The sequence below is a fragment of the Podarcis gaigeae genome (assembly GCF_964106915.1).
Source record: "Podarcis gaigeae genome assembly, chromosome: 3".
NCBI lineage: Eukaryota > Metazoa > Chordata > Lepidosauria > Squamata > Lacertidae > Podarcis > Podarcis gaigeae.
In genome coordinates this window covers 59,314,292-59,341,455 of record NC_139680.1, presented here as the reverse complement: position 1 = coordinate 59,341,455, position 27,164 = coordinate 59,314,292, and the positions used below count along the sequence as shown (strand labels likewise).

General features: G+C 41.9%; 2 protein-coding genes across 6 annotated transcripts; one reads left to right on the top strand and one right to left on the bottom strand.

Annotated features, from left to right (window-relative positions):
• RPS12 (ribosomal protein S12) lies at window positions 1-6,932 on the bottom strand. 2 transcript variants are annotated; one of them, XM_083731538.1, is made up of 6 exons: window positions 6,881-6,932; window positions 4,358-4,403; window positions 2,369-2,485; window positions 1,341-1,443; window positions 816-917; window positions 1-88 (listed from the first exon to the last, which is right to left on the bottom strand). In XM_083731538.1, the coding sequence occupies exons 1-6, from the start codon at window positions 6,915-6,917 to the stop codon at window positions 26-28; spliced, it is 468 nt and encodes a 155-aa protein (XP_083587664.1). In that variant the 5' UTR covers window positions 6,918-6,932; the 3' UTR covers window positions 1-25. The 2 variants fall into 2 exon arrangements, with proteins under 2 accessions (XP_083587664.1, XP_083587665.1); XM_083731539.1 differs by lacking the exon at window positions 6,881-6,932 and adding an exon at window positions 4,549-4,600.
• On the top strand, window positions 4,268-24,820 carry SLC18B1 (solute carrier family 18 member B1). 4 transcript variants are annotated; one of them, XM_083731386.1, is made up of 17 exons: window positions 4,268-5,325; window positions 5,379-7,048; window positions 7,115-7,185; window positions 8,193-9,031; window positions 10,555-10,694; window positions 12,025-12,120; window positions 13,150-13,223; window positions 13,889-14,036; window positions 15,058-15,214; window positions 16,609-16,745; window positions 17,792-17,893; window positions 18,418-18,509; window positions 19,812-19,907; window positions 20,583-20,657; window positions 22,789-22,882; window positions 22,977-23,026; window positions 24,247-24,820. In XM_083731386.1, the coding sequence occupies exons 4-17, from the start codon at window positions 8,998-9,000 to the stop codon at window positions 24,311-24,313; spliced, it is 1,362 nt and encodes a 453-aa protein (XP_083587512.1). In that variant the 5' UTR covers window positions 4,268-5,325; window positions 5,379-7,048; window positions 7,115-7,185; window positions 8,193-8,997; the 3' UTR covers window positions 24,314-24,820. The 4 variants fall into 4 exon arrangements, with proteins under 4 accessions (XP_083587512.1, XP_083587513.1, XP_083587514.1 ...); XM_083731387.1 differs by lacking the exon at window positions 7,115-7,185 and having other exon boundaries at window positions 4,943-5,325; window positions 5,379-6,071; window positions 8,244-9,031; XM_083731388.1 differs by lacking the exons at window positions 4,268-5,325; window positions 5,379-7,048; window positions 7,115-7,185 and having other exon boundaries at window positions 8,713-9,031; window positions 12,029-12,120.
• The last annotated feature ends 2,344 nt before the right edge of the window (window positions 24,821-27,164 follow it).

The window sequence follows — 27,164 nt, the reverse complement described above, 5'->3', positions numbered from 1 at the left end:
TCAGGCGCAAATATATTTTATTGGTTCATTTCTTGCACTTGAAGTACTCTTCGATGACATCTTTGGCCTGAGATTCCTTGCCATAGTCCTACAATAAGACAATGCATTAATAAGACAATAAGACAAACGTCAGAGCCCATTTTGGGGTACTAAAAACAGGGCATTCAGTAAAATAAAGTGAACCCATATTTAAAAACCAAAATGTAGCCATTTATTGGGACCTCAATGAGTACCTAGTCTTCAAGGCTCGTACCCTGGCTTTATTATTGCCAGCAATAGTTTGCATTTCTGCAGAACACTTGAAAGTTAAGCAGATTTTATCCAGCTGGCAGTGTTGCTCATTAAACAAGAAAGGGGATAAATAATCAGTTTGTGCACCATTACAGAACCACCATTTAAAATGTTTTACTTATGAGAAATATGAGGTGCACAGTTTAAATTTGGCAAGTATTTAGAAGATTAAAAGAGCAACAAAACATCAGTTAACTGTATGGGTAGGGAAACTGCATCTCTTTCAATATTCCCACATGCAGAAAGTTTCTCATTCCAATTTCTCATTCACCCACCACTGGCGCTAACCAAAAATTTATTTCTCTTCAAACACTAGCAAAGCAGCAAGTGGTGTGCTTCTTTGCTGTTAACTGTTATGCTGATAATAGTTAAGACATTCAGGTCTGGACTAATCAAGCTCAAGAGCTGCAATTTGAGACCAAAATGTAGGCAACAGTATGTAAAGGCACAATAAAACACTTAGCGAATAAAACTGCTCTAAAATATGTACCCATTTTTTAAAAAGAGCACTTTCATCAACTTACTTTGACAACGACACAACTGCAGCCCACAACTTTACGGGGTTTTCCTTCTCTGTCGATCTTGCAGAGACCTACCCATTCACCCAGCTTCTTGTTGTCATCAACCTGTCAAAGATTTTTATATTCCATTAGTACTGCCTTCAAAATAAGATGGTAAGCACAGAAATCATGGAAGCTGTACACTCAGAAATAAAGGGTAACGTTAGTGGTTGTTCTCCTCACAAGTCTCAGTAGAGGGAGCCAGGTTATCATCACTGTACAGCGTGAACAGTACTTAAAAAGTCAAGCATCTAGATCAGGCATAGGCAAACTTGGCCCTCCAGATGTTTTGGGACTACAACTCCCAACATCCCTAGCTAACAGGATCAGTGGTCAGGGATAGTGGGAGTTGTAGTCCCAAAAACATCTGGAGGGATGAGTTTGCTTATGCCAGATCTAGATGCTACATTCAGTAGAAAATATTTTACTGAACAAGCAAAACAGCTTTTGCATTCAATTATCAATCTAAAAGATGTACATAATCATTACCTTTATCAGGTTGATTTGATGTTCAGCACAAAGTGCTTCAACCAGTTTGACATACATGGGCTCGTCACAATTGGATGCGAGAACACAAAGGTGGGCTTGGCGTCTAAAACAATAGACCATTATTAGTTACACAGTGGACTACAGAAAAAAGATCCAATTCCTAGTTGCTCTTCTGTTCGCCCAGAGAGGCCAAATTCCACTGACTCCCCACCTGCAGTTTCCCCAAACCATTCTCATTAGTCCACAAATCAATGGGACATTATCTGGGAAAGTAGAACAGGGAATTTCTTTGTGTGTGTTCTTTTCAAGACACATGAGGAAAATTGGGATCAAAGTCATGGATCATAAAAAGTATTTTTGTTTTCTTTAGACTTTGAAGTTAGTAACTGCACAACCAGTATACTAGTGAATTTCATACCACTGCTGCAATTTAAGTGTAGTTTAAAGTACCAGATGCCCCGTCAGTAACAATTTAGTCCAGATTTTTTGATGTGTTTTATTTACCTAGTTACGAGTAATGTTAACACAACCATTTATAATTTTTCAAACTACACTGGGTGCTTTTACCGTATTACTCCCACCACCATGACCTTGCTAGACTATTTCTGGCTCCTACTCTTAAAACCAATCTATATGTACAGGTTTGTCAGACTATTATTCTCACTCATAGTAAGAGTGAAGGGGTATCCGACTTTTTAAGAGAGTCATCATTCAAAACCTGTAGCTCTCATCTCAAACTGTTGAACACTTTTGTCCTGCAAGCCATAGACGTTCTTTCTCTGGCCGTCTTTCACTAATTTGTGAATATGTCTTTATTCTAGCAGGCTGTTACCTGCTAAATATATGCTGTTTCAATTAAATTTTATTTGTGGTCTCTGCCGTGGTTGTATTTTAATCATTTTTACAGGATAGAAGGATTTTTTTACTATTGTAAGCTACCCTGAGCAACTTTCTTTTCACTCTTACAGGAAATGCCCGACCAAACTCCAACATGGAGGCACACATACTAGTTAACATCCAGCACTTACTTGTCTAAGGCTTTGGCAGCTTCACGAATTCCACGGGCTAAGCCATCGTGGATAAGTGCGGTCTTCAGCACTTCTTGAAGGGCGGTGTTGACGTCCATTACACCTCCAGCAGCAATGCTAGCAAATGAAAAGTCACAGAAGAACATGAACTTGCTTCATGTCACCAACGTTCAACTAGGCCCCTTTTGCTGTTAACAGTGGCCAGCCAGATATTTTTGAACTGGCATGGCACTTAAATCAACATGTGGAATTGGACATACATTGTACCCAAACACTGCTACAGCAAAAAGATTTTTTTGCACAAATCTGAACAAAAGGTCATGGCTTAATTTGTTAAATGCATGTATTTCTTAACAGACCCCAGAGCAGCAAATGTCTAATACTTAAACAATACAATTAGAACTTCTAAAAACAACTTACTTATAACAGTGGACTTTTTGGCATTCTAGTTCCTCCTGGCTACTCCAAAATATCATTTTCATTGACAATTTGGGTTTTAGTGTGGCAGGCAATACCAGTGTCTTCTTATGTATATTAAAACTACTGAGAATTTCAAAAGACTACTTCTGGGTATCTTTTTAAAACAAAAAGCAACAGCAGCTTACACCTTTCCTTATAGGGGAGGTCTGTCCTTGTTCATCTTAGTTGCACTTTCCTGAATATTTTTGAATTCTATGATCTCATGAGAAAGAGCTACCGGAACTGTATGAAATATTCTACATATGGCCACAATGTGTATTTTTGTTTCCCAGACTGTTCTTTCCTAGAAGCTCCTAAAACTGAATTTCCTACATTACTGACAACTTTAAATGTTTGGTAATACAGAACCAATATTAACTTTGCACACCACCTTGTTTAGTAAGCAACACTACCAGACAAATAAAATCTGTTTAAATTGTGTATGCACAATTTAAAAATAATGTGCCATGGAGTTTTTGTTACTTGCAAGCTTGCTAACTTCACTGATCTGCAGCTTATGAGGCACAATGCTGATTTTAAGCTGATCAAGGACATAAATAGAATGAGGTCTAAATGAATTAATGGAGGTGATAAGTATTGTTTCATAAGTTACAATTCCAACTTTTCCACTCTGCATACTGCAACCCATGAAGCTGCTGACTGCAGCAAAAACAGCATCCTGAAAATTTAGTATGTGGTAGAAAGGGCAGTAAGGCAAACACTGGATATGTATCACTAATAACAGAGGTTTGGGATGGGGTTGTAAGGAGCATATCAACACAGCCAACTACAACCCAGAACACTAATTATTCTGGGATAAAGTTTTGTAGACTTTAGTGCAGCTTTATCCTTAAAACATAAAGAGGCAATGAAAAAGGCATGGAGTGACACCAAACTAGCACTCCTAGGGTACTACATGGTTGTATTGAAAGTATAATAGGAAGGAAGGTCACGTTGGAGGATCAATGCTGTCATAATGGCAATAGCAGTGAAGTCTACATGGCACGGGACTCTTTCGAGTCTCTGCACAGCAGGCTAAAAACCCCTCTGAAATTTGCCAGGACCATTTGCTGCTCCGCTGGGATCCCACGATAAATCAAATTAATATTTACAGACGTCCAGTTCCCCATCATCCTCCCCATCTCACATTGGAGACTCCGGATTCGGGCGGGGAGGGGGAGGGGAGGAATAGGGAGCGCGCGCGCGCGCGCACAGGTGTCTGCAAGGAAGAGGAAAGAACCGGAAACTTTCTTCCTGCAAACTTTCAGGCCCTCCCGCAACACGGACGGAGTGGCCTATTTTGCACTGAAGCGCCATATTCCAGTTATCTGAAAGCGGCCGGAGCGGGGCGGGAAGAGGAGAAAGGCTCTGCGGGGCCTCCGCTAAGCACGTGGTTCAAGCGGCCGCGAGCAGGAGAGCAACTTGGGCCCGGCCACGTGCAGCCAGAAGGCGAAGTCCCCGCGCGGGGCCCGGAAATCGGGGAAGAGAAGGAGGTCTCGCTCCGCCCCGTCGCCGTCCGCTCGCACTTACCCTTCCTCGGCCATGGTTGGTGGTGACTCTCCCGCCCGGGGGGTGGCTGAAAGAAAAGAAGGGAGCCTGTTAAACGGGGAGCGGCAGAAAACGAGAGGGAGCGAACAATAAAGACTCTCCCGCCCCCCGATAGATAAGAGAAACAAGGGAGGGGGCGAGAGAGAGAGAGACCCGACACGCGCAGCACCCACCTCACAGCTTCCACGAACCGATGGTGAAAAGGAAGGGGCGGAGCAGCCCGCCCGCCTATTTAAGGCCGCGAGGACCCCGCCCTCCTCCGCGCAGCCGCGCACGCGCCTGCAGTTTTAGGCGTCCTACCATTTCGCCTGCTCGGAGGCGGAAAAACAAACGGAGGTTAAAGCCGTTGCCGATAGTTCCTTAGGAGACCTTGCGGTTTGCGCTGAGCGAATCATCAGTTTGCCTTTATATAGAGGAGCGCCCCGGTGCTATAAATGCACACGGGGGGTGCCCGTCATATTTCCCGGCTGGCGGCAGCGGCTGGGCGTGCTACACCGGGGCACTGAGTCCCGCCGTGCCTGCTCCGCCTCCAGCTTCGCTGTGCAAACACACAGCGCTTCTCACACTCGCAGGGCGCGACTACTTGGCGGATACTGCGCGAGGAGGAGGAGGCTGCCTAATTCTCCACGCTGGATAGACAAAAACACACACACACACAAAAGCCACCGAATCATTCAAAAGGCACCGGCGGGAAAGTCGGCGGGCAAACCAGGCTGGAGCTAAGCACAACCCGAAAGAGTTTATTGGTTGCTGCTCTCGAGCAATCCCTCCGAGGCCTCCCTGTTGCCGGAGCCGGAGCCTTATCCTTCTCGCGAAAGCGCCTTCCTCGCAGCTGGCGACCCTCCACTTGCCATGTGGGGCGCTGAGGCGTGGGAATGCGGGGCAGGGCTGCTAAACCTGCCCGCCTTCGAGGCTCCCTGTTGCTGCTCTTCCTTCTGCTCCCGAGGAGAGTCGGGTCTCTGCGGAGACGCCCCTCCTGGGTCGCCCTCCTCCTCGCCAAGAGTCGCTTTTATTGTGGATCTTTCGGGGTCTCTTGGGTAGATTAAGCCGGTGTAGGAACGGATGACTTTGGGGAAGAAGAGTCCCGAGATAATGGCAAGAGATGCGCCCCACTGCTCCTTGGAGCGCCAGCTGGGAATTGGCCGGAGGGGCTCGGATTGTAAAGATGGACCTTTGCCAAATACCGTATTTTTATACTGGTGGTTGGCTGAGAGAAGTTTTTGAGGGTTTTTTGTTTTTTAAAAAAGCGCAGACAAAACATTTAACTTGAATGGTGTAGTCGTAAGTTGGCCACATCACTGCCACATGTGGTAGCTTTGGCGCTTCCTAAAGGCTGCTTGGGGCGTTTGTGGAATGCCCTTCTACGCAGAATCCAGAACGAATGCATTTGCTGGACTAAGATTTAGATTATCCAAGTAGCAAAAGTAGACTGCATTGTGTCCTCAAAAATGCTGTGCTCAGCAGAGATGGCGGGATCCAGTGCAACACACAAACAATGTGTGTGTACTGTACATTGTGCTAGAAAGGCGGAAACATTTGAGTACACTGCACATGAAATAGGAAGGCTTTTGTTTTGTTTTTTATTCTTAAAACCCTCTGAGTGACATGTTCATTTGTTATCAAGAAGTATATCCTACCTTTCTAAAAGATAGTCAAGACAACTTACAACACACCAGCAAGGAAAGTGTAGTCAATGGTAATTAGGCAATAGGCAGTTATAATTCACAAAACAGTTGTTGGTAACACAGGCATCCTGGTACAGTATTGGTAAACCACTGAACACATATACCATGCAAATCATTCATTGTATTGCTTTGTATTAAGTCATCTTGGACATCGGGAGGACAGAGGAGCATTCATTTCAATGCAATTTGCTTTAAGTAAGCGTGTTCAGTATTTCAGGCAGCTCATATTTCCTGATCAATCATGTAATGATTTTGGGGCAGATGTCCAGCCAGCAGAATGAGTAGGACTCTCCCCAAATGGGGCTGGCTTACCACACTTTGAAACACACATGGCCACCTAAAGGGGTGACCCTCTGGGAGGCATGGTTGTCAAACAATAGAAATACTTAACTGACCAATCACATCAATTCTGCCCCACCTCCACAAAAAGCCTGGCTACGCCCATGCTGGAAGGTCAGTTAATGCAGAGTCTAAAATTACCAAATTGCTTCTGGTAACAAGTTATTTTAAAAAATAATAGTTCTATCCTCCTTCTCATTCCAAAGATGCTCAAGCTGGCTAACAGTAATACACACAGAATAAAAACAAACCTTATCCCTACAAACTTCCAATGCGCACTGACCTTAACAAGTTATCAATAACTAACAATTCTGCCTTTGATTATAAAGTCAGTGATACAGAATAAGCAATTAACTATGTCTGATCTGACCTTGCAGTTTTGAATTTCTGCTTCTTCCATCATGTTAATGAGGCACAGCATTACTTGGAATACTATTGACCATATTTTGCTTTAGAGAGAAAACTAAGAGAGAGTTAATACCCTTAATAACCTCTAAATCTCCACCAAGTGTCTTCATTACTTTATTTCTACTAACATCTTTGGCTTTCTTTTCTTTTCTTGTCTATCTGTGATGGAAAACAGACATACTTGGAATATTGCTGTTCTCTACTGAAAAGCTGAATCTTTTAATTTGTTTCATGTTCAGCAGTAACTTGAAAAAACATAGTATGCTGCAGCTTAAAAGCCTAGCATGCATGTGGGTTGAATTTGAAGGAGGTGGGGTGGTGAAGTTATACCAGACACAATTACAACTGCTCAAAAAGAAATGAGATGCTTGAAAAGAAGTGGGAGAGCATCCCTCCCCATTTCAAGAACCTGGTGCATCAGATATTAGTTTAAAGGCCTGCCACTCACTTTGAAGCAAGGCATTTTGATGACAGGACTTTGGAATATAAAACAGCCCAATTACAGGCTTGGGAATTTTAAAACCAAGAAATGAATCCTACAAAGATACACATTTTTTTTAAAAAAAAAACTTTATTCCACTGTGAGTAAATTGTGCACATATATAACTGCAGAAGTAAGCCAAGCATTCTAGGCCTGAAAATTTAAATACATTATACGTGTGTGTGTGTGTGTGTGTGTGTGTGTGTGAAGTCCTAGGTGCCACTCCTAAGCAGTAGTGTGGTGAAGCAATACCACTTACATCACAGCAGAGGTCAGTGATATCAACTCTTGGTGCAATAGTCTGTGTGCCAAATAAATGAGCTTTTGTTAGAGAGACAGAAAAATACACACTAATGAGGCTGAAACATGCATAGCTAAGTCTTAAGCTAACACATTTATTCTGGAAAATCCCAGAATTATTTTAGTGCAACCAACCAAAATATCACAAAATAGTGAGCAAACTCTGAAGTGAGCAAACTTTTTACAGGGCTGGATGTTTTGTAAATGGGGTGGGGAAGCTGCCTTGATTCCGAAGCCAAATTGGCTGCATTGATTAAAAGTTCATTTTTGCCATATAGTCTTAGAGGTGTGTTGCCATCATGAAATGAAAAACACAGCACTTAGCTCTGCTCCTACATTTATGGAAGAGGAAACAAAATTCATTGATGAAGTGGGTTCAAGGCTGGACTCAACACCATTTGGTTAGAATTACAATGGCAATCAGAGAGCATGTGCATTGCACTTTTGAGAATACAAATGTTTGAACTGCTCCTGGGCTGAAACCACAGAGAGGCAAGTTGCCCACATTTCCGTATGAGCGCTCCATCCTAGGTAGTTTTCCACAATACAGTTCAGACATTTGCTGGAGATGCTTTACATATCGAAGAAACGAGGTCCGTTTTAGCTTTCTTACTATTCTGTGGTCAACACGTCCACCCCCTCACCCCCTGCCCAGAGGCATGCAAAAATAGCCATTGAAATACATTGGCTCCTTCCAGAGGAGGGAATCACATTTCTGAATGGCCACTGAAACCAGAGATGAGCTGCTTACATCACTGTCGCGAATGGGTCGGTTGCACCTTGGGAGTTGGAGACACCCACGTACCTGGGAGTAAGATACATCGGCTTCACTGGGTCTCACTTCGAAATCAGGCATGCTTGCAGTCGCAGCCAAGTTAGCCCCACTGAAATAGCTCCATCAGATTTTCAGCAAAACAGTTTACGGATGTCTTAAGTCATAAAAAACGAAAAAACCCTCTTTTCAGCTGCAGGGTCACTTCTAAAACTCCCAGCGGCCTCAGGCTCTAAGACTAACAGTACCAGTGGCTGAACCAGAGAAGGAAGTTTTACGCCTTTAAAAAGCCCCCACCCCGAGGAAAGCTTGCGGGATGAGGCAACTTCCGAGCGCAGCTTTCAAGTAACCGAAGTGAAGCCTGCCGGGATCCGGAGCGGGATCAGAGTTCGGCGCCGGTTTGCTTCCGAAGCTGTTTCCTCGCTGCCGCCCGGCAAAACCATTCTGCCGAGTGGATTCCCCGGGCTTGAACCTACTGGGTCGCAGCAGCTGAAGTCGTTGCCCCTCCTTGCTGGGAAGATTGCTGGGAAGTTGTTACTTGTGGAAACCCGGGGAGCCATCGCTCTTTTCTCGCGGGGGGAGGAAGTTGCCTGAAGCTACAGCATCCAGCCTTTTCTTCCCTTTTCCTTATTTTACAATGGGCAGCCCCGAAGCGACGGGCGAGCTTCCAGGTGGGTGTAAAAATGCTCGGAAATGCTGCTGTTCGATTAGCCTCGCATCGAGAGGTCTCTTTCCCTCTCCCTGCGCTCTCTATCTCCAAATCCCCGAGAGGGATTGAATCCTAATAGCGAGTTGACTTGAATCCTAATAGCGAGTTGATTTACTCAGAAATGTATCCCACTGGTTTTAGAGTTTACTCACAAGTAAGGGTGATAGGGTCGCAGCTCGCATGCAATTAGTTATGCTTTAGCAGCCTTTTGCTATACTACACTCCAAACAAGATAATCAAAACAAAAATAACAAGGTAAATTGGCTATAATCCCAACAATTAATCCGTGTTTTTTTAAAAAAAATTGTGGAGTTATATACAATGACGGGGCAGTTTTATTCTGGTAAATATATGTTGCTAGAGAGCTAATTACTTTGTGCAAGGCTTCCTTTCAACATCTCATTAATTTGACTTTCTGCCTTTTTACCTAACTGTATACAGTTACATGGGAGTAAGTCCCATTTGACTCATTGGGGTTTACTTCTGAGTAGACGTACATAGCACTAGGCTGTTACTTTCCCCCACCTGAGCCAACTCCTTCCAATTTTATTCCCCAAGATGTGAATAAAAGTTTTGAGTGTGTAAAGATATCTGAATAGTAGAAATGACATGAGTCTCCCTGAAAAAATGATTAAATCACAGTAGGACACACCCACTGACACTGCAATTGCATGTGGGCTTTATCTTACATTAGAACATGAAGGTAACAAGGTACAGCTATTTTAGACCCCTGTACTGCTAGCCTGCACATGTTGCTTATTTCACTGTACTATTAGACTTAGGTGTGGTCCTTTCCCAATGGAGCTCAGGGTGGTTCTTTCATACATTATCCACATAACCAAACCGGAAAGGTAGGTTATGGAATAAACCAGTGTGTGTGGCTAATCAAAGGTCAAACCCAGGTTTTGTCTCTTCATTTCTCCCCACTCTCAAATATTAATCTGCTTTCTGCAATAGCATTGTACTATAAATATTGCAAGAAATGGTCTTTTGAATGGAAGAGTTTACTAATTTGGACAAAATGCATGTATAGAAATGCATTCTCCTTTCCAATGTCAAACTTAAAGCTAGTACCTCAAGGACAATCTCCAGATCACCATGTTTGTTAAGAAATATCTCTATGACTTGAGTTCCAAAAGCTCTTAGCAAATTAAGCATGTGGATCTTAAACTGTATGTTCTTGATCATACCAGAAGACTTTCTCAGGCTAGTACAAAAATACAACCTAATATGTGCTTTACAACTTAATAAGTTTCTTATTTCTACCCTTTTAGCTCAAGTTTATTTAGAATGTTGGCCCAGATTACTGGACTCTGAGGGTGCAAGTGGATCAAAGGGAAATTGCATTGGAGTCTTTATAAAATCTGAACTTTTTAATATTTCTAATTTAACCTGTGAAAACTGTACATGTATTTGTTTCCACTTTTAAAGTCATATGTTATCTTGCTTTTTACGTTCTAAGAAATATATTGTTTTCCTTCTAAGACAATGACATACCACAGGTGGCAACTGAAGAATCCCGAAGGCTCTCTAAAGAACAGATATTTATACTGGTAGCTACAGCATCTATCAACTTCAGTTCAATGATTTGCTACTCAATCCTCGGACCTTTTTTCCCAAGAGAGGTAAATGGATATACAACTTGGCAATCCAATGCTTACATCATCACAACTTTTTAAATGAAACCTTTGATAGAATTGCTTGATGACGCTTTGTCCAGCAACATGTCTAACAAAAGTCTTGTTTCCCATCATCCTTTAAAAATCGGGTTTTTCCTTGCAATTTTCCATTGAACTGCAAATAAGGAAAAATGAGGGAGGAAACACTATATAATTAGAATCATAAAAAGTAAGGGTGGAATACAAGGAGGGTTGGGAGGAAGAGAAGGTTAGAGAGGAACATGTGCTGTGGTGTTCGATGTAAAGAAATGCCAACATATAAACTGCAAAATGTTGCTGGTGAATACAATTCCTCTACCCTTAAATTTTTAAAACCTTCTGTTTGGGAAGTGTCTGAAGGCACTTTTTGCCATTTGTTCTCATGGATAATACTTGAAGGGTTGTGAACTCTCTAGACCAGGGTTGGGGATCTTGTAGCCCTCCAAATGTTGTCATCTGAGTTCCTGACCATTGGCCGTGCTCTCTGGGGCTGATGTGAGTTGGGGGTCCAACAGCTTCTGGAGGCCTGCAGATTTCCCATCCTTGTTCTGCTAGACCTCTTCCCAGAGACCTGTCCCACCAACACCTTTCTACGGTGGTAGGAAATATTTAGATTTTTTACTTTTCGTGTAGGTGCATTCATACACCCTTGTGTATAAAATGCAGTGTGGGAAATAGCTTTGAACCCATGCATAACAAATGCCGTATAAGCAGAGATGGGGCATGTGGTGTGGTGTTTTGTTTTCTTTCCATGACCAGGTGCAGGGCACATTCTCTTCTTCAGAAAATAAAACACCTTGGCTAAGTGCCTGGTAGATTGCAGGTCTGTTACAAACTTCTGCTCATGTGAATTTTGCTTTCTCTCTCTCCCTTCCCCCCATTCATTTGGTGTAGAGATTCATAGATTCACAACCACAGGGTTGTTCAGCAGCAAGCCAGCTGTTCTGCTACTGTGTTTCTTTGGACTTCCTTGTCAATACTCAGGGAGACTTGAGAGACTTCTGAATTGGAATTCCAATGTTCACCAGCAACGTTTTGTAACAATTAAGCCATTTTAACTGCCAGTATTTCTGGCTTGACATAGATTTTTTTGTTCCAAGTCATTGTGTTTAAAGGAAACCTTTTTTCTGGTGGAATCCACACACACATAAAAACGCTGTAAAAATGCTTTTTAAAAAAAGTTTTAAAAATACATTGAATTTTGCATAGCTCACTATTTGTATATTACACTTTACAACACATTTAAAGTGTTTTATTTGCATCTGTGCAGCTGAGTCCTCTTTTTTTCTTGTTTAAGGCAGAAAAGAAAGGTGCTAGTAACACTGTAGTTGGACTCATTTTTGGATGCTTTGCTTTATTCAACTTCTTGACTTCTTTGATCATGGGAAAGTATGTAAGTATGTTTGACAATTTCCATAATGTAAGCTTCGAATATCCTCAGAAGAGCAGTGTCATTTTCATTTGACTATCAAACTCCTGCCTGTGTACATCCTTACTAAGGTGTTCTAACACATCTAGAAAATCTCAAGCTTCCTAAATGAATTGCCATAAATTAAAGAGAAGGGTTTTCCATGCTTATGGAGTCATTACTTTGAATATCTTTCAGTCTGTCTTGTACCCTTTGCAAACAGGTAGACTCAGCAGGTCCTCTCAGCAGATCCCAGAATGTGATGAGACAGGAGCTCTGTAAAATTCATACCACCCAATGAATCCAGGTCACTATAGCCTAATACCCATTATCCTGAGTTGTACAGACAATGAAGAGACATGTGGCTTGAAGCAATGTGCTCCCATAGAGCTTCATCCACCATCTGCTATACCAGTTCTTGGAGGTGGTGATGGACTTAATGCGGGACAATAAATGGAAGGTGAATCCTAAGAAGACACAGGTGTTATGTGTGGCGAGATCTTGAGTCCAGGAGGTATAAAGGCAACCTGTTCTGGGCAGGGTTGTAGTCACCTGGACAGAATAGATCTATACCTTGGGAGGATCCAACATGGTCACTGGAGGCTCAGGTAGCTTTGGTGGCTAGGAGTGCCTTTTTCCAGCTGTGGCAGGTTCACCCCCTGTGATCCCCTCTTGGACAGATGACTTGACCTTTGTATTTGGACTACTGCAGTGGATTTATTAGCTAATGGGAGTGCTGTGGTGCTGCATGGAAAGTAGCAGCAGCAAAGAGTGTTGTAACAGTTAATTGCACCTGTTGCTGTTGTGAAAGTAGGTTAATTCACTTATCCATTTAGAATATTTTTAGGTGTGATAATGAGCTGGATGTAAATCTGTAGAGTGGGCAGACGTTAAGCTCACAGATTTTTAATTTTGTTTTCATAAAAAAACTGAAGGAAAAACAGTAAATTTGAGTACTAAAACTTCTATAAAACTTGCAGAAGCACTATAACTTTATTGTTCTGTAATTTACAGCTTGTACAGATTGGTGCAAAGTTTATGTTTGTTGCTGGAATGTTCATCTCTGGAGTTGCCACAATTCTCTTTGGGTGAGTGTGTGTTGGGATTATGATGCATCTTAAAAAAATAAAAATAAAAATTATTAAAAGTACTTTATCCAAGACTTCAACTCAGTAAGCTAGGGCCTAAACCATTGCTGTTCTCCTGGACCTTATATATTTGGCAGGATATAGCATCTGTTAATATTTTTTATATTTTTGGCCATTATTGGAACTGCATTTTTAAATTTTCCATGCTTTAAGAAATATAAATCTATACATCGTTTGTATGATCCAAAAGATTACTTAAATGCTTTGCCCAAAGCAGCTCCTAACCCTTACATGCAAAAGGACACAGGCTCAAGAAGTGGATATGGATTCTGCTTCACTCCAAAGTACATTTCCCTTTGAAATCCCGAAAAAGTGGAAATGTAAATTGGTTGGTTCTGGGTCTGTTGATGCCTGATGTCTTGTCCAAAGCAGCTCCTAACTTATGAACCTTTGTTTAATTGCAGTTCTTTTCTCAGATGTCTTTTATGGATTCACTGCAGACGACAACTTTGCCAGGCAGATTTGACCCAATATTTGCCATAAGATTCAGCCTGTGCTACTTACCCAAGAGGGCCTTGCCAACATGTCTATTATACGAGAGCACTGTACTAGATGTTTATGCATAAGAGGCCGAGGAGCTGTATTAACTTTTCTTTTGATTTTAGGATGTTGGACAGAGCACCCGATGGGCCGATATTCATAGGGTTGTGTTTTGTAGTTCGAGCCATGGACGCGATTGGCTTTGCCGCAGCCATAACAGCCTCGTTTTCTATTCTAGCAAAGGCTTTCCCCAACAACATTGCTACAGTTATGGTATGTAGCAGTAGCTGATTTTGAGTAATCACAGTTAATAGGTAATGTGGCATGATACTGCTTTCAATGTGTGGCAGTATTCTCTGCAGGGTTCTAGGCAGAAGTCTTTTCCACCCCTGTCTGAAGAGACAAAAGGGGGGAGGGGTCCAGTGTGGTGTAGTGGTTAAGAGCGGTAGACTCGTAATCTGGTGAACCGGGTTCGCTTCCCCGCTCCTCCACATGCAGCTGCTGGGTGACCTTGGGCTAGTCACACTTCTCTGAAGTCTCTCAGCCCCACTCACCTCACAGAGTGTTTGTTGTGGGGGAGGAAGGGAAAGGAGATTGTAAGCCGCTTTGAGACTCCTTCGGGTAGTGATAAAGCGGGATATCAAATCCAAACTCCTCCTCCTCTTCTACCTGTGACCTTTTGGCTGTAAAGCAGAAGTTCTAACACTTCAGATGCTCTTGGGACCTCTTGGGACTAGGAGACCTGCATCACACAAATAACATCTTGGGTGTCGTCTCAATACACTGAAATTAACTTGGGAAAGTTTCATTTGGTGAGGGATGTTAAGATCGTGACGTTTTTATTTTGCATGACAATCACAAGTAACTAAACTACAAAGGCAGGTCTGTGTTGTTGCTTTAAGAGCTGACCTTTTAGCTGAATGCTGATAGCACCAAACCAGAAAAAATCATGACTAGATGATAGTATATAATAGCTTTCACTACACCATGTGAGCTTAGCTTTAGTATCCTTGGACCAATATTGTTGTTCTCTCCACCCCCTTTTACTTTAAGAAAACAAGCTTGTGCTTTGTCATTGGGGTAAAGATTTATTTTTAAAAAAAAGAGATTAAAGGTTTATATATACTCAAACGCTCCATAAGCCAAGGGGAAAAATAGTTAATACATTCATAGAAGCAAAACTTGGCACTTCATTGATGCTAATGAAATTTGTACTTATCACTAATTCTGTCCTGCTGCACCAATTAGGCCACCTGATCTGATGTCATTGTTGTCCTTTCTTTCTTTTTTTAAGGGCAGCCTTGAAATTTTTACTGGACTGGGACTAGTGCTGGGCCCGCCTCTTGGTGGCTTTTTATACCAGTCTTTTGGCTATGAAGTCCCTTTCATTGTACTTGGGTGCCTAGTGCTTATCCTGGTGCCACTGAACATGTTCCTCTTACCAAAATATGGTAAGTGGTGTCTTGATTGCCTTTTGGTTCGAATTGGGTTGGAACTTCTCTATTCTCCACTGTGAAGATTGTCTCTTGGAGCCTGTTTTTCCACACATTAATGTAGGAAACTTTCCTCTCACCTGTGGTAATACTGGTGACGGTAATAGCTGTGCCCAATCTACAGAGCCCTTGTATTATAAAATAATAACAAAAAACAAGAATATACCTTTCTTCATCAAAACATCACAGTATAAAACGCAAAATACATAACATAATAGCAAATAAAAAAAACCCAAAATATGCATACTCAGGAGGGTTTTTCCAGTCTATCCTGAATGCTAGCTTTGCTTTATTTCCCCTACCAAAGGACAGGACTGGAAAGCGTAGTAAAAAGTCCCTTTGGGTGTTGCAGGTAGTGGCTTTCTGTGCGTTTCTGTGATACTTTTGAAGTGCCTTAAAGCTGGAGATGAAATTGATGCAGGTTTTTGTAGCATTTTGAAAGCCTGAGAAACCTGTTTGGCCAAAGTCAAGATATTGGCAGTTTCGTTTTCAATTCTTTTCCTAATGATCCCAATTGTGGAATTTGCCCTTTTCATTGCAGCCGTACATAGCTCTGTTTTCATTGAACTAGCCTCACAACCCCAAGATTGCTTTCCTAGTAATGACTTCTACCTCAGAGATCCTTGATATATATGTATGAAGTTAGGATATTTTTTGCCCAAATGTGCACCAATATGCTCTTGTTTGCATTGAGCCAGCATTCTAATGTCCATTCCCCTAGGGCAAAGAGATCCTTTCGGAGCTTTTTGCTATTCCAGTTCACTTCCTTCCTCTAGTCTACATCATTTATGAGCAATATAAAAAATAGTGGTGCCTACTAGTATTGATAAGGTGGGGGTGGAGGGTGGGACGTACTGTTCACTATTTATTGCAAGAACTCTCCACTCCATTTATTCCTGCTTTCTGGTTCCTGGTCTCTAATCAGTTAGGGATCCATAAGAGAATCTCTGTGCTTTTCCCATGACTGCTAACTTTGCTCAGGAGTCTTGTTTTCCTTTGTCTTCCTCTGTTTTCCCAGTGTCAACTTTTAAATAAATAAATTATTTTATCATTTTTTCGATACAAACAACAACCGCAAAAGACACATACAACAAAAACCATAATAACAATAATAACACAATTTGACAATTCAAATTTGAATACACTGAAATACCTATGACTACTCCTTTTTAAACAATATTTTCCCACCTCTCTCTCCTCCCCCTACTTCCCACCACTATTCCCAGTGTCAACTTTAAAGATTGTATGCTCCTTTGGGGCAGGGCCCTATCCCATTCTGTAACATGACATTCATACCGAGTGTGATTAAAATAAATAACCTGCCCAAAATGTCACTCTTTGTCTTGTTACAGATTCCACTCCTAGCAAAGATTCATTCTGGAAGCTTGTTGTTCTTCCAAAAGTTATTTTCCTCTGTTTAACTATATTCACACTAAGTGGATGCCTGAGCTTTCTGGATCCTACCATGTCACTATTTGTCTTGAAAAAGGTAGGTGCAATTGGGGGGAAAGCCTTTCATACAAATGCTTCATCTAAAATTATCAAAATCAACTAAAATTGTATAAGATTGTCAATTTTGCGAGGGTCCTGGTGGGACTTTCATAAGGATCAGTCGCAAGAGGTGTCCTAATGGCAGTTGCTGTCTTGTAGCTTTAAGGCCAGATGAAGTAGTGGAGTAGGAAATGCAGTGCTGCAGGTAGAGCTCAGCCAGGTGAGCAGATGACAAGCTCTTCCTCTCTATAACTGCAAAGTGGAGCCAAGTTAATTGAGTTAGTGGACATTCCTAGCATTCATAATGCTAAAGCCTAAGTGAAATAAACACGAATGCAATTTTCTGCTGCATCCTAGGCAGATAACAACCCTTAATATTTTTTGTTTGGTTTTATTTTTCTTTTTAAAGTACTAGGTTTAAAAATAAATAAATCTGTTACTCGTAACAAAGTTGTGCTTTGTGTTCCAGTATAATTTGTTTGATTTCCGACACAAAGAATATCTGAACGGTGTACAGAAATAAAATGTGAAATATCATGCCAATGATAAAAGAGTCTTAAAACTAAAAAACAAGATTCTTTAAATGCAGAGATTAAATAGACTAATCTTGGAGAAAACTAAAAGTATTCAGCAAACACTGAAAATATTAAACTGTTGGGGCTTGTTTCACTTCTAAATAAGAGCCCATTTCTCTACCAGTGAACTTTTTCATTTTGTCCAATTTTGTTGAGGTTAGAGATAGGAAGGCCTGGGGGAAAACTGGGGGGTGGGGGGGTGGGATGCAGATTTTTGCCCTCCCTCCTGTTCCCCCCCCCAAAGTAGTTTTATTTTATTTTTTATTTAAAAAAAGTTGCAAGTTTTTCTTTTAAAAATGCAGAAATGTTGCCTTTTCATTTTTATGTTTGGTTGTGTGTCTGTGTGTGTATAAATTGCACAAGAATATATTGCTTGTAAATCTAACTCTGCCCTGCTGCAACAATGAACTTTACTGAGGGTCAGATGCTATTTTTATGAAATATCAAAAAATCTGCTTTCTTTTTCTAGTTCAAATTGCCTGCTGGTTATGTGGGACTGGTCTTCTTGGGGCTAGCACTCTCCTATTCCTTATCTTCACCATTGCTTGGTTTTCTCAGTGATAAATTTCCGGTGAGTTCAAAATCCTGCTGTGATTCTACATTATAGAGTGATTAAAGTTCAGTAGGCTTCATAATTAGAAATTCCTGTTCTGAAATCAAAACACAACCAATCCCACAGGCCTAGAAACAGTAGTGCCTGGTGCCCATTTCAGCCAAGACATATCCCATTGCCTATTATGTAAGATTTTGGTGCTTGTTCTAGGTCCTGGAACCTCTGCAAAATACAGATACCCCCTTTAGACAAATGAACAGGGAAAACTTTAAATTAATGGGTAAAAGCTGCAGTGACAATATAAAGCTGGTAAACCAACCGGTTTTGAAATGACTCCATCAATCCCAAAGACCATCTCAAAGTATGAGGCTGGATGCTGGTTTTGTTTGTACATCACAGCCTGTCCTGAATGTCACTGTTCTCCCTTAGAAAATATGAAGTGACACTTATAAAGTACATAATGTTTCCTCCTGTCAGTTGAATTAATTCAAATGTAGTTATTTTGACAAAATTCAAGTCTTCCACTTCTCTGTTTCTTGCAGTACTTAAGGAAATGGCTAATGATTTTTGGAGGCATACTGACAGCGTTATGCTACTTTATGTTAGGACCAGCTCCCATCTTGCACATCGAAAGGTAATGCACACTTGATGTATGTGTCTCTGGCACTGGCCATCTGCCCGTGTTCTGAAGCTTTCAAACATATTCAGAAATCAGTAAGCAGGGCAGTGTATGTTCTGCCCTCAAATATTCATATTTTGTACCCAAAAGCTGTTGAATTCTAACATCACATATGTGGTCCCCTTATGACCTTATTCAGCCTGTACACAGCCTGCTGTTTATTCTGCCAAGAAAAGAGTGTGTACGATTGAGTTTTTGGTATTCCTTCTGTCTTACTTTTAACTTGAAATGTTTAGAAGCATGCACCCCCTTTTTTGAAATAAAAATGAAGACATTTACTTCCATCTCATTTGTGTCTAAGGAGCTTGGGAGATAGTGTAAATGGGGGTTATCCCAGCAGTTAATGCCACAGATTCAAGCTTGGCCTTCCCAATTCATGCTCAGAGTGCCCTGACAAACAATATTTTCTCATTCTGTGGGAGGTAAATTTGAGGTCCTTTCCTTGAGCTGAAAGGCTAGTTATGGAGCTGACATAGCAGCATCTTGTATGATCTTAGACAAGTCGTCATGCCACACATCACCTCTCAACTCAACTCCTCATGGCATACATAATCTCTGAACTACATTTGGGAAGCTGCCTGCTTCCCAAATGAAGTTCAGAGATTATGAAGGGTTTGTATGTTCAGCACAGTCCAAAAATCATGACGATTAGCCTAGAACCTCAGGTGCCTGTCTGTGACTAACAAAATTGCAATTGCATTTTAGGAATTTTGTATTCTACATTATTGGTTAAAATTTTGACTCTTAATTGATTTTATCTGTTTTTTTTAATTTTATATAAAGCAATTTAGCAAAAGTCACTAACACACATTGTTGTCAGAATATATTATTATTAATACTACAATGTGGTGTAGTGGTTAAGAGCGGTAGTCTCGTAATCCTGGGGAACCGGGTTCGCGTCTCCGCTCCTCCACATGCAGCTGCTGGGTGACCTTGGGCCAGTCACACTTCCTTGAAGTCTCTCAGCCCCACTCACCTCACAGAGTGTTTGTTGTGGGGGAGGAAGGGAAAGGAGAATGTTAGCCGCTTTGAGACTCCTTAAAGGGAGAGAAAGGCGGGATATCAAATCCAAACTCTTCTTTTTCTTCTATAAAAGAAATGTTGCCAATGCTAAAAAATGTTAATATATGAATTAAAGGTATAATGAAGTGTTTGTTTGCTTATTTTTTTATTTATTAAATCCAGTACCTTCCTCCAAATGAGGAATGTTGCACCATTTCCTCAACTTATTTTAGGATTTCGATTTCCCTCCCCCAGCAAACTCTGGCTCTTTGTTCTAATGTTGGTCCTGATGGGGTTTTCCCTTGGAATGAGCGGTATCCCGATATTCCCTGAAATGCTCAATCATGCATAGTAAGTTATCGTCTCTCCATACACTTTGAAAAAAAATGTTATTCTTTGGCAGCTCATTGCAAGCTAATTGGAATAGGGTTCCCTTGTTCTGTAGTGAATTCCTTTGATGATTATAGGTCTGTGCCAGGAAACTTTATATTGAGAGGCAGAGAATCTGTTCCTCCAAGATGTTGTTGGACTCCCAGCCAATATGACCCAAAGTTCAGAGATGATGGGAGTTGCAGCCCAGTAACGTCCAAATGACCACAGGTTCTCCACCCCATTTCACGTGGAAAGCTAAGATAACATACGAATTAAGATGATGGCAGTGCTTTTATTTTTTAGAAAAACGGCCTCCCCCCCCCCCCCCCGAGCTAATGAACCCTTTCCCCAGTGCGAGTACCACTGGAGTACCAGTGTGGTACCTTACGCTTGCCACAACCACGTCTCACTACAGAATGAGATGTGGTTTCATGGACGCAGAGAAGATTTTGAAGAGACAGCACTTCATTCCTTTATTTTTCCTGCAGGGAAGATTGCAGCTGCTTTTGAAAGACAAGGCAGGTCTGTTTTGGATGCTGCTACTTTGTGATTCTATGACTTGTCTTCCAAGCTGCAGACCTCCAAAACTTGCATTTCAAAATGAAAAGTTGGTACCTTTGGAAATTATCTGTTTGTTTGCCTTTTGTCCTGCAGTGAGAATGGCTTTGAGGAAGGATTAAGCTTGTTAGGCCTGGTATCTGGACTCTTCAGCGCAGTATGGTCACTTGGGTATGTAGAAGGTCATGGATGGCCTATCATTTGCACTCCCATGACCTCCTCTCTTCTCCGTGTGTTGATACTTACAGAACCAAAGCAACCCTACTCACTCACAGGAGGAGAGGTCTCAGTAGGTTTGGGGGTGGGGGGGGTGAGTACACAACATGAGTTTACGTGGGTTACATAAATAAGAGTTCCATTGGAGAAAACCCCCAAAGTATTCATTGTGTAAGAATGTGAGTGTTGTGTGCAGGGCCAGATTTAGGTTTGATGAGGCCCCAAGCTACCGAAGGTAATGGGGCCCTTTATATGTCCAGCTGTCCTTTGTCAACAACAAATTGTCGCTGTTTTTTGTGTTGAATATATGCTATATATGCCCATTACTTACACAATACACTGTTGCTGTGTGTAGGTTTTATTTTGTTTTGTTTTTTTATCTTCTATTTTGGAAATGTACATCCAATTTCCCCTCCCCCTTAAAATGTTTTGGGGCCCCCAAGAGAGTGGGGCCCTAAGCTATAGCTTGTTTAGCTTCTACGTAAATCCAGCACTGGCTGTGTATATTGACAATGGGGAAGAAACTAGAGGGGAAATCATACAAGTAAAAATAAGGTCCCTTTCAGACTCTTAGCACACATTTCTAAGCCTCTGTTCAAATAATTCAAAAGACCTTTTTGTTTCTAGAAACAGTTACTGGACTTGATCCAACTGACCACGAGCACAGCTCAGAACGCAGAACTGTTTTGACCAAGGGAAGGGGCAGAAGGGGGGCATGCCCAGGTCACCCTTTCTTATAGTTGTTTGATTAGGGGCACGCCCTGTTATGCCCTTTGGGGACTGGGTTGCGCCCATGCATTTCTAGACTCTGTGGCGGCATTAGGTGTTCTAGGACACACCCACAACCTAAATTTAAAGCGCAAAGCTTTCCCACCCCAAAGAATCCTGGGAAACGGTAGTTTGTTAAGGGTGTTGGGAATTATAGCTCTATAAGGGGGAAACAGCAGCTCTGAGGGTTATTTGGGAGAAGCCATAGCTATTCGATTGGTAAAAATGTGCTTTAAATATACCAAAATTGTGGAAACCTTTTGGAAAAAAAGTATTTCTGAGGTTTGGTGGCTCATAACACCAGTGGCGTAGCATGGGGGGTGCAGGGGGTGCCGGCCGCACCAGGTGCAACATCTGGGGGTTAGGGTTAGGGGGCGCAAATCCACGGGTTAGGGGGTGCAATCCACGGGTTAGGGGGCACAAATTACTTGCCTTGCCCCAGGTGCTGACAACCCACGCTACGCCACTGCATAACACCACTTTTTTTTTAGTAATACCATGAAATTATTCAATGGAAAGATAATTTAATGAAGAATGTCATGCAACAAAGTTTGTTCAATTTTCTATATTCTATCAAAAGAAAAAGGAAGCACAAGTTGCTTAGTTTGATATGCAGTAGTTTTCCCTCATTTGAATGTAGCCAATGAGCATGAGTGTTTAGAGAGCCAATCGGGTGTTATGAGCCATCGAACCTCAGAAATACACTTTTCCCAAAAGGTTTCCACAATTTTGGCCACCAGTGTGTGGTGTGGATGTGAACCTAGGTAAAATAATTTATCTGGATCCAGGGGTGATTGGTGACATGGAGCAGAGGATAAGGCGGGAAGGGTACCAGTTCAGAAGACTGAAAAAATTTATTGGAAATCTAGGTTTCAATCCATGATAAGTTAATTGCACTTTGGTGCTCCATGTGAAAAGTTACTCTTGACTAATTGAAGTCCCATTGAGAACTAAGTGTGACTAAGGTAAAAATAGTTTATAAACTCAACACGTTTTGAGCTGTCAACATGCTTTTTTAGGGGCACTAACTATGCAAACCAGTCTTTTATTATGTCTTGGGCTAGCCACACCTTTCTGGTCTCCTGTCTTGCAGAGCATAGTAAGCAGCTGCTGCTCTGGTAGGGGGCAGAATTACCCGGGATCCTTCCAGTGGCCATACTGGGGGGGAAGGGATGTTTTCATTTAGCTTTTCTTAAGAAGTGGTGCAAATTCTTCAAAGCACCTTGAATCATAACCCGGGATGCAAAGTCTGTGCAAGCTGCATTGGTCATTCTTTCTCAGACCTACGTTAAATGTGTGTTTCGCTCTCTTCTCCTAGGTCTTTTGTAGGTCCAACATTAGGTGGATTTCTAAACGACAAGCTGGGTTTTGAATGGGCTGCAGCCATACAGGGTGGATTTGCGCTGATAAGTGTATGTAAACCAGTGTTTTCTTGATATGAGCTTTTATTACGTTTGTATCTGAAAGTGTGGCACATTGCAAATATACTATTTGTTTTCTCTTCAGGGGTTAGCTCTTGCACTATATTATATCTACGAGACCTTGCACAGAAGAAGGTACTGTGACTATTTTCATTTAAACTTACAAAGAACCATTTGAGCAAATTGTTAAGCCTTTCCTGCTACACTTCTGGATTATTCAGCTTGCTGTAAACTAAAAATTATTTATTTATACTTATAGCCCACCTTCCCCCCCCCCAAGAAGCTCAAGGTAGCAAACAAAGCCCCTTCCCATTTTATCCTCACAACAACTCTGTGAGGTAGGTTGGGCTGAGAGAGAGCACGACTGCCCCAGAGTTGCCCAGGGAGCTTCATGGCTGAGTGGGGACAATATTTTTAACAGGAAAAAGAGACCCAGCAGTAGAAATACACAATAAGTCAGAAGCCAGACTACAAATGATTTCAAAGGCCTGGGTGAATTTAAAAAAGGCACCCTCCCTATGAAGAAGGAACCGAGTGAGTCTCTGTGAGAAGACTATTCCACAACTGGGATACCCCCCTCACTGCTATGTTTTCTATCAAAATACAGCTTCTGGGGTGGGGGAAGCTGATCAGGATAGGGGCCATGGCATAATCTTGATGAAATCTGTTATGTACTGAAGTTCTCACCCTGGGCCAGCAGGGGGATATTGTAGATAGTTATGCAAATGAAGGATCGAAAGTGACGTTCAGTGATTGGATAGTTTTAGAAAGTTGTTACAATAACGTTGTACTGGAGCTCTATATAAGCAGGCTGACTGAGCCTTTCAGTTCAGTTCTCTCCTGGCCTGTGAATAAACAAGAGCTGTTTGAAGAATTGCTGTGTCGTTTGATATGTTCACCCACAACTTAACAAAATCTTTCATCTAAAGCTGCTATTTCCCACAGGAGGGAAGTTCCCAACAGCAACTTCAAGGCAGCTTCAGGGAGAGAGATTTTTCCTGGAACTGAGGCATTGGCTGGTTTAGCTCTGGCACTTAGCCATATTAGTTGTGACAACTTGTTTTGATCCCCCCCCCCCACATTCAAGTCCAAATAATGCTGTGTCGTGGTGGTGAGTGAAACCGTGTGTGTCGTCACAGCCACTAAGACTAAATCACGGTTTGCAAAAGAAAGAGGAAGGAAGAATGTGAAACCGCACTGAGGCAACACAAATCCATTTGCAGCTCTATAGCCTTCTTCCCTTTTAACAGGCAATTTTTTTTGTGGGCATTTAAAAAATTTATTTCGCCTTTCTGTTTTAATATTGCTGTGGATGCTGAGAACATTTCGAACCGTGTCTTTCTTCTTTTGCGCAGATCCCATCCCCAAAACCTTCCAGGCACAGAGGAAGAAAGGGCTTGTCTTCTGCCAAGTGCAACGTAGCTGGAAGCCTTCCCTGCTGCCAGTTTAAAGCTACTTTTGTACGGATTATTTAGGAGCTTGATACACAGGCAAGAAGCAAGCAAGCAACTGAAGGTGGCCACCTTTGCCTCATGCCTCATGGTGGGCTGTAGGTTCTTCACCGCTGTACTGTGGCATTCTGATTCTAGAAGGAATGCCTGTGTTTTTGGACAGTCGTGTGATAGACCTCTTTGGGCTGGTTCTACGTGAGAGCAGCAAGGTTGTCTGGTGGACAAAAGTACTTTGCACAATGTGAAAATAATATATTCCACTATGTGAAATATGTTCTGTAATGCTCTACCTTTGTACTCTAATTCACCGATGGTCAGCACTCAATAAACTTAGTTTCTTCGAAAGTGTGTGAAATGTTCTAGGGCATTTTGCTGATATTTTTTTAAAAGATTAATATTCTTAGAAACTTTTTAAAGTATATTGTGACCTAAAATTTTTGTCTGCCTGCTAATTTAAAATAAAGAACACTAAAAGCTGTTTATGTGTACTTTTTTCTGAATGTGGAAAATTACTGATTGTGTGAGAAATTGATTTGTGTCCAGCAAAATCATCCCATTGATGCAAAACCTTTTGCTTGTGCAACTGAGCTTCCATTCCCTTTTCTCTTTCTCCACATACCCCAGTTCTGTTCTGTTCTGTTCTGGTGGCTCACTGTAGCCCCCCTGAGTGGATTAGTGGGGGGGATTTAGAGGGAGGGGAAAGGAAGGGAAAGTCAAATTCTACAAGTGGAACCTCTTGTGGAAACAGGGCAGTGTTCTTAGATGCCCTCATCATGCTCCAGCTGCTTGTATTGCATGCACAGCCTAACCCCAGAGAATTGTTTTGCATTCTGGTGTGTGTGCTCAGCTCCAGTAAATGTGGACTTTCCCATTACCTTCAATAAAAGAGACAAGCACATTCCTTTTGCAAGGTGTAGAGCTGCCCTCTTCATCTGAAAAACATTGCTTCCTGCTTTGTTAATTAAAATAATTTAATAATAATTTATTATTTATACCCCGCCCATCTGGCGGGGTTTCCCTAGCCACTCTGGGCGGCTTCCAACAAAAAGATTTAGAATACATTAAAACATTATTTAATTCATTGCTTTTATATCCCACCTTTTCCTCCAAGGAGCTCAAGGTGGTATACGTGGTTCTCCACCTCCTTATTTAATCCCTTCAACAACCCTGTGAGGTAGGTTAGGTTGAGAGAACATGACTGGCCCAAGACCACTCAGTGAGCTTCATGGCTCACTGGGGATTTGAACCTGGTCTCCAAGATTCTAGTCTGACACTGCTTCCAGCAGACATTATATAAGAAAGAGGGCTTGGAGGAAATATGCATGTGGGTACCTTGCAAATAAAAATCTAATTCAATGTAGCCATAAAGTTGTCTGGCTTCTGTTGAAGGTAGATCTATAACTCCTGTTAGCAGGCAGAATTGCCATTCTACAAGTGGATGGTGGGGCTCTGCCAAGATGGCATTAAGTTTTGAGTTTCCCTAAATATATTGGTTCTATATTTAATAAGATGTTGTTGAAACTTGTCGGAACACAGGAGGATGCTTTCTGCTGAGACACACACCACTGGTCCCTTAAGGGATTGTGTACACATGGGATTTTCAGTAGCTCGGCAAGATGTTTCCAATTCCCAACTGTTAGCAATAGCAGCAACCAAACAGATGTTCCTACCTAAAAGTAGCCTGCTGAAATGAAAGCGAAGCAAGAGAGGATTTCTGTGCAAAAGGACAGACTGTAGCTCTGCTCTTGTCTTGAAAAGTTCCTTAGCTCTGAACGTATTCAGAGGCACACTGGGTGTTTGTTTAAAAGCACTTTTGAACTGTTTAAGAATGCGTACAAAGCTATACAAAAAATGCTCCATTAAAACAAAGGGTGGAATTCAACTAAATGAGTCTCATCAACAGAAACCCTTCACAAGAAATTGCACAATGGGGCTTCCAACCTTCCCTCCTGCATGCCCCCTGTGCCACCTTAAATTGCCTTGGTGGAGGGGGTCAAGAAACAGCATTGGGGGGGGGGTGTGTGGAAGGGGAGACTGTTCCATCTGGCAAGCCAAAATGCAGTGGAAAGATTGCCTTAGAAGGAGATTGAATAAAAAAATGATTTATCGGCAGAAATTCAAAGTGTGTGTGTTGGGCTGCTAGCTCTGGAAGGTAGATCTTCCTGGGCTTCTAGTTTAAATAACAAAATACACAAAGTAGATTTGGCAAGCCTGCCCAGCCTCAGTCTACACTGGCTGGCAATGGCTCTGTTGCGTTTCAGACATGACTCTCAAATCTGCCTGAATATGCCAGGGATTAATCTGGAGCCCCCAAAGCAAGTTCTCCATCACTAAGCTATGGTCCCATCCCCTAGCCACAAAGGAAGATCACTGATCACCTGCAGGTCGCATAGGGAGCCACCAGCATGTGATTTCAAAAGATGGCAACAGAGCTTCCCCCCATGAAGCATCATCATCATCATCACCTAGCAAATCATCCATCATGGTGATGACTGGGTGGGAGGGAAGGACCAGATGTTGCAGTTGTCCTTAAGGAGGACTGGCCACCAACTTTTGGGAGCTGTGAGCAAGTTTGAGGTACAGTACTTCAATAACTGAAGGTAGACACAGGACAAAGGAAGCAATGTTGCCACCGAAACTCTGCCCCATATTCTTGTTGATCTCTGCATCTGGGATTCAAGACATTACCTGGATCCCATGAAAGTTACTGTTGAGTGATTCTGCAGGAAAAACCTGCTGTGACTCTGCTCTGACTTTCAAAGTAGTCGATTTGCTTTTTTAGGATGAATCTTTGAACCACGAATTTCAAGTTCTTTGCCTGT

Coding starts and splice junctions, on each gene's coding strand:
- RPS12 (XM_083731538.1), bottom strand. CDS start 6,917: ATGAAGACACTTGGTGGAGATTTAGAGGTTATTAAGG. Junction 2,486..4,357: donor CCAACCATGGCCGAGGAAGG/GTAAGTGCGAGC, acceptor TTCATTTGCTAG/CATTGCTGCTGGAGGTGTAA. Junction 89..815: donor GCAGTTGTGTCGTTGTCAAA/GTAAGTTGATGA, acceptor GTCTTATTGTAG/GACTATGGCAAGGAATCTCA.
- SLC18B1 (XM_083731389.1), top strand. CDS start 8,998: ATGGGCAGCCCCGAAGCGACGGGCGAGCTTCCAG. Junction 12,121..13,149: donor CTTTGATCATGGGAAAGTAT/GTAAGTATGTTT, acceptor TGTAATTTACAG/CTTGTACAGATTGGTGCAAA. Junction 22,883..24,246: donor GTGGATTTGCGCTGATAAGT/GTATGTAAACCA, acceptor TCTTTTGCGCAG/ATCCCATCCCCAAAACCTTC.